General features: G+C 43.1%; 1 protein-coding gene across 1 annotated transcript in view; it reads left to right on the top strand.

Annotated features, from left to right (window-relative positions):
- The window catches only part of SYNJ2BP (synaptojanin 2 binding protein), a 13593-nt gene extending 7686 nt beyond the window's left edge, over positions 1 to 5907 (top strand). Inside the window, exons 3-4 of the mRNA XM_029911405.1 lie at positions 2840 to 2935; positions 4339 to 5907. Of these exons, the coding sequence (XP_029767265.1) occupies positions 2840 to 2935; positions 4339 to 4479 (237 nt within the window). The 3' untranslated portion in view covers positions 4480 to 5907. The remainder of the gene's footprint in view (positions 1 to 2839; positions 2936 to 4338) is intronic.
- The last annotated feature ends 6 nt before the right edge of the window (positions 5908 to 5913 follow it).

Genomic DNA, 5913 nt, shown 5'->3' with positions numbered 1-5913 from the left:
TAGATAGTTCTAATGTTCCAGTTTTAGGCTTATATAAATAAACTAAGAGTTGCTTGTGTAAGTTGGCGCTTGATTGCTGAACCAAAGAGTGATGGATAAGTACCTTATCCTAACAGTGTAATAATTGTGTACAAGCAGTAGAAGGATCTAAATTCTGAGAAGGGGGAAGAATAGTTCAGTGAGATCCAATGAGGAATTACTAGGAGTAATGGGATGAAGTTTAGCAAAAAACACCTTACGCTGAGTATCAGGAAATACTTCATGATGGTGAAAGCTACAAGGCTTCGAAACATTCTTTTGTGAGTAGTAGCAACCTCGTTACTGGAATTATTTGAAACTGGACAGGACAAAGCACCATGGAATATATTGTAGGGAGTAATCTTGCGTAGAGCCCCTGGTTGGGTTTCCATTGGTGTATTCGCTTATCCAATGGGTCTTATCCATTTTTCAAGCCTTATTTCCAATAAAAGTGTGTTATCCGTGAAAGCCAATAAAAGGGCCGAGGTGTTCACTAACTGAAGATGCAGGTTTTTATTTTGGATTGCATGTTGAATTTGTTAATCAATATTCATCCATTAAGCATGAATACATCCCATGCCACAGCATTTGACAGTAGATAAATGTCACAGTATAGGGCAACCTGTGCATTCAGTGGTCCAGCAAGGGCACCTGCTCTCAGGCCTCCAGCTCCCCAGCCGTTGCCTTTCTTGGGTGGAAACCCATGTCTCTCTTCCTTCTGACCTGGGTATTTCCAGACTGCACAGTCCCCTGACTATACTGTGTTATTCCCAGTACAAACCAGTTTCCCAAGCATTCCTGTTCTCTTTCTCTTCAGAGATGGTGAATAGTGTGGCTGCCCACAGTTACAGGTACCACACAGCTCTTTGTGTAAGCCTACTTTATTCTCAGGATAAAAGCAAGAGAGAACCTACACATGTACTAATATGCTTGCCAGAGATCACCCAACCCTAACATGGGCTTTGGCTGGAGCAGTCCTTCTAAACCCCACCCAAGGGATTTCCTTGTGCTTCCAAGTTCATCACCGCTACAACTCAGAACAAACCCCCCTGTCTTATGTGGCCTCCGTAGGCCCAGTCCTTCCAACCCTACCCTAAGGACTGGAGCCTTCCATGGGCCAGCAGTCCTGTCCATTAGCTGGATCAGGAAGAAGGCCCTGGGCCAGCTTAAAACCAGGCTATTTATCCAAAAACATTTTCTGTGTCTGTGGGTTCCTGGGGAATCCAGTTTGAACTAGTATGTGTGCATCTCTCCAGGGGGGTGGCTTCAAAGGGCTAATGACAGAGGGATTACATTCGTATCCCCTTCCTCCTAGAGGAGTTATATACATTTTCACAATAACACATACACAGTTGTATTTTTAATACAAAGAACCCCAAAGATATTAAACCCCATTCAATTAGGTTTAACTTAATTCAATAAAGTTCATTCAGGACATTACAGGAAATTGTCTGTCTGTCACAGATACACTAAAAGTGCCCATTCTAAAATGTGCAAATGCTAACACATCTAGTCTATCTTCTTTTTAAAAACTGCATATTTATCAAATGTTTAGTGTAAATGTATATCTTTTGTTTATGCACAAATATCCTTTAAATGTTTTATTTAAACGTTTTTAAACATGGTCTCTTAAAGAGAGGAAACTTTCCAAGAATGAATCCATGAAGGATAAAATGAGAGGATGGGTCTTAGGGTAAATTGACACATTCTGTTCCAGTTCCTCTTTAAAGGAGGATTGCAAAAGTGTGGTTCCCCCCACTTCTTTTTCTTAAGACTTCTTTAGACTCCCCAAAGGGGAGACTGTGTGTGTGTGTGTGTGTGTGTGTGTGTGTGTGTGTGTGTGTGAATATGTAGCTTTAAAATATGTAACTAACGTTGTTTAGTTTTTGTTTTTTGTTTTGACTGTCATTAAATTCATTTCATTATAACCTCCTGTTTTTTGCTTCCATGTAACTTTCTCTACATCTCTTCTCTTTGGATTAAAATTTCTCATGCTTCATCTCAAATCAATGTTCAACCTGTTTTCTTCAAACTTTGCAAATAACCTGAACTGTTTTTTCAGCTATGCCAATGTGAAGGAGTCTGTCTATTTATTTATTTTTATTTTTTTTAATTAAAAAGACTTGGATAACTCAGATTAGCTTTTGAACTTCATACTTGACATGGATTTAGTCCTCACTGTAGACAAGGGCTTGTGAAGAAATTTGGGGTTACAGGCGGTTTCAGAATGACATAGCCACTGTATGGTGTACTTCATTTTCAGTCGATCCATTTTATAAGTTTTCCTCCTCCTCAAAATACCATAATTACTTTGACATTGCTCTGCTCCTCCAAAAGGTTAAAAAAAATCACTTACAGTAGAACCCATTTTTATTTCAAAATGTTTCAGACCACTCAGTCTCAAAAACCACTCAAGTAAATAGGGAGTTGGATAAGACAGGTAAGCTAATGGGCACGTAATTTTATAACTGGATTGGATAAATGGGATTGTATTGTATTAAGCCCCTGCCTCACCCTCTGTATATCAGAATTAGAGGTGAACCCAAGCTGCAAAAGTTCAGAACCAACTTTGAACTTAGAAAAGTTTAGCAATGCTTTGAATTGGGGTTTCGGTTTGGGATCCTCTCTAATTGGCATATACTGAGGTCCTGCTTAATTGTCTGGTAACAGAGAGTGACTTTAGTGCCTTCTTCCAGTCATTAACTCTTGCATTTAGAATAATTCTGACTACTTAAACTGGCTGTTGTTATTTTGTTCTGCAGTGCTGAGAGATGACTTTTGGTCTCACAGCTACCAGTTCTCCTTTTTATTCCTGTGTTAGATTAACGGCAGGGACCTGAAGAACTTGCTGCACAAGGATGCTGTGGAACTGTTCAGGAATGCAGGCTGCGACGTTTCTCTGAAAGTTCAACACAGGGTGTGTATTGCCAGCTCCTGGTGGTTGTCCTTGAGGCCCTGCTACCATGGTTTGGGTCAGACTGTAGGCGAGTCCTTGTAAATCCCTGTCTGCTTTGAACCTCTGGGAATTCCGCTCTTCCTCTCTACAATGTATATGGTAGTTGGAGGGGGAGGATTTAGAGGATTGGGTTTGTATTTATGTAATGAATGTACTCTTCTGCTAGAGTGAACGTTCAAGTGAATGAACATCAGCAATATCCATCCGTCATATTTAGTGATGCTCTGGAGGGGGTTGGAAAGTGTAGTATGGTGGAGTCTTCTGATCTTTTCTTTGCTACGGGGAGTTGGAGTGGTATGGTCCCACCCTCTTATCCAGTGGTTTAACAGGCAAAATACGTCTCACTAGACAGTCAGATGAAGTCCCAAGTCTTCTCCCATATTTAATCTCTGGTGCCATGTTGTCCATGAGCGGGGAGGGATGTAAGATGGTGGGAGAAGAGGTTGGGGGCCTTGTGTGACAAGTCCTGATTCAGAATATAGTTCTATAGGTAAGGAGTAAAACCCCTATAGAGGGGGGCTGGGTTGCACAGAAATTGGTGTTTGTCTACTGAGCCTTTCCTGGTAGGCTGCTGATTCAAATCTGGCCCAGTCACTGGTGATTGAACATCACAATCTGCGGGCTGTTTAGTACCTATGTGAAAAGAGTTGCTGGACTCAGTGCAGTTCTAGTGTCCATGCAATTAAAACCCCACCATGCTTGACATTCATTGTTCTCCTTGTTGGCAGTCTCAGCTGAGAGGCCAAAGACTCTCCAAAGGAGAGAGAACTCCCCTCTCATCCCTAGCTGTCCTCCCTCCAGGGTCGAGGCATACGTGTAGTGTCAGGAAAGAAGCCTGTGCTGCTGCTGCTGCTGCTTAACTGTACCAGTACTAGCTCTGGAGACAGAGAGGAATCCAAAATCAGCTGCTGTCAGTCTGGCACCTCTAGCCATCACTACAGTTGATAAAGAAGTGCTGACCCATCCTGAACCATCACTAGGGCAGCTCTTGTGAAATAGTATGTGAATAGGTCATGCTGAATTGTGGTGTGTAAGTACATGTACCACTGCCATCTGCTGCATGGAATCTTACCTGTCCCAAGTGTTTGATTCTCTGTCGAGTGACTGGCTTACAAACAGGATATGGAAGCATCAATACTACTCATAGCTAATGGAGGTTTTCTTTGACTCCAGTTGCAGAGTCATGCCTTTTGGAGCAGAAGGTTCTGCATTCTAACCCTCCTAGGCCCCAAGTGTACAGTATGCTGATGACCATGTCGTTGTGTGTGTTTCTAGAACCACACATTCCTCATATAGGGTTGCTTTCTGTCTTGCCCCAATGGTGCGGGGTCTCCTTACCACTGATGCTCTTCTTTCCCTTTTAGTTGCAGCCACAGAATGGTCCAGCTGGTCACAGAGGAGATGGAGAACCAGATGGTATTCCCCTAGCTGTCATTTTGGTGCCAGTATTGGCCATTGCAGTGGCTACAGTGTGGGCCTTCATGCGGTATCGACAGCGGATGTGAAACATTCCCCTCCGAAGATCTCTGTGCATATATATTCCACAGCTACATTATAATTTAAAGAGAGAATCAACAGTTTTATCCTGGACTAATGCCACAAAGGATTGTTGCCTCTTGTAAAGCTGCTGCTGATGTTCACTATGTTCTGATTTTTCTTGTGGGGTTGATGGAGGAAGGAGGTAAATGGGGAGGTGAGATCAGCATGTGTAAACAAATATGCCATTTTCACTGATCCCATGGAAGTTTTGCCATCCCCTTTCTCACACCATGAACTTTCAAACACTTATGTATTTTAGGATGTGACTTTGGGGGGAGAAGGCTGTGGGTGTGTTTTAAGAGCAAAACTTTTATTTTGAGAATTTCCTTGTTCTCATCTCATTCCTCCTACAACCAGTGATCAACCTCTCTGAATCAAGAATGAAGAGGAGTGCGCACTGTTTTTATTTTCTTCTTTGGGTAGGGTGGGGTGATTAAATAAATGCCTTAGAGAAATGTATACCATCTAATCTGGTTTCCCACTTAAAGCTCCCAGAGGAGCTGCTGTTGTAAAACAAATATGCAATATCAGTGAGGTGTTGTACTGGCCCTGGAAAGGCAGGAGGCAGCATCTGGTAGAAGGAGAGAGGAGTAAGGATAGAAGGCTCAGGAATGAAGAACCAAAGAATTGTAACAGGAGGCTTTTGACAAAGTGCTAGGATACTGGAGAGACACCCAATAGCATCAGAAATGGCCCAATGCGGGGAGAGAGAGTAACTGTTGGAGCTGCAGATAGGTCTCTAAAGTGGAGGTAAACCAACAGCATGTTTAGTCTATGGAGCTACCAGAAGCCCCATCTCTCAGGTTACAGAATAATTTTTGGAGGCGGGGGGTGGAAATAGAACACTCATTTTACCCAGACTCATTGCAGCAGCTGACCTGCTGTCTGCAGTGTCCTGCAGCCTGGAAGACCTTAGCGTGAGGTGGTCCATGGTATGGTCTTGGTCCATCTAGGCTATTGCTTGCTTGCTGATGCTCTGACATGGCTGCTGGGGAGTTACACCAATGGGCAAAGCATGGGATGGAGGAGGAAGATGCACAGTCCTGGCAGGTATTCTGTAGCCACACTAGATTCTTCTTGCGGGGGGGCAGAAGGGGGACAAGGAAGGCTTGGTAAGAAAGATGAATTGGCAAAAAACATACAATGCCTTGCCACAAAGGAGAACGAAGCCTACTGGGGTGTTTAACAGGCTGCTAGTTCTATAATAATGCTGGGGGAAATGAGCAATACCATGTTCCTATGAGAGAGTAAAGCTCGCCGGTATCGACTGAAGGAAGCCAGAGTCGCTCTATTGGGGTAGTGGGGAGGAGAATACGCACAGGATGTCAGTGCTTCAAGGCACTTTAATCTTTTGTTTTTTAAATAGGCTGTAGAACAAGCCACTTGTAGGTGCTTGATGT

Source organism: Terrapene carolina, unplaced genomic scaffold (genome assembly GCF_002925995.2).
Source record: "Terrapene carolina triunguis isolate 2854851 unplaced genomic scaffold, T_m_triunguis-2.0 Scaffold96, whole genome shotgun sequence".
Classification (NCBI taxonomy): Eukaryota; Metazoa; Chordata; order Testudines; family Emydidae; genus Terrapene; species Terrapene triunguis.
This window is presented reverse-complemented; position numbering and strand designations above follow the sequence as displayed.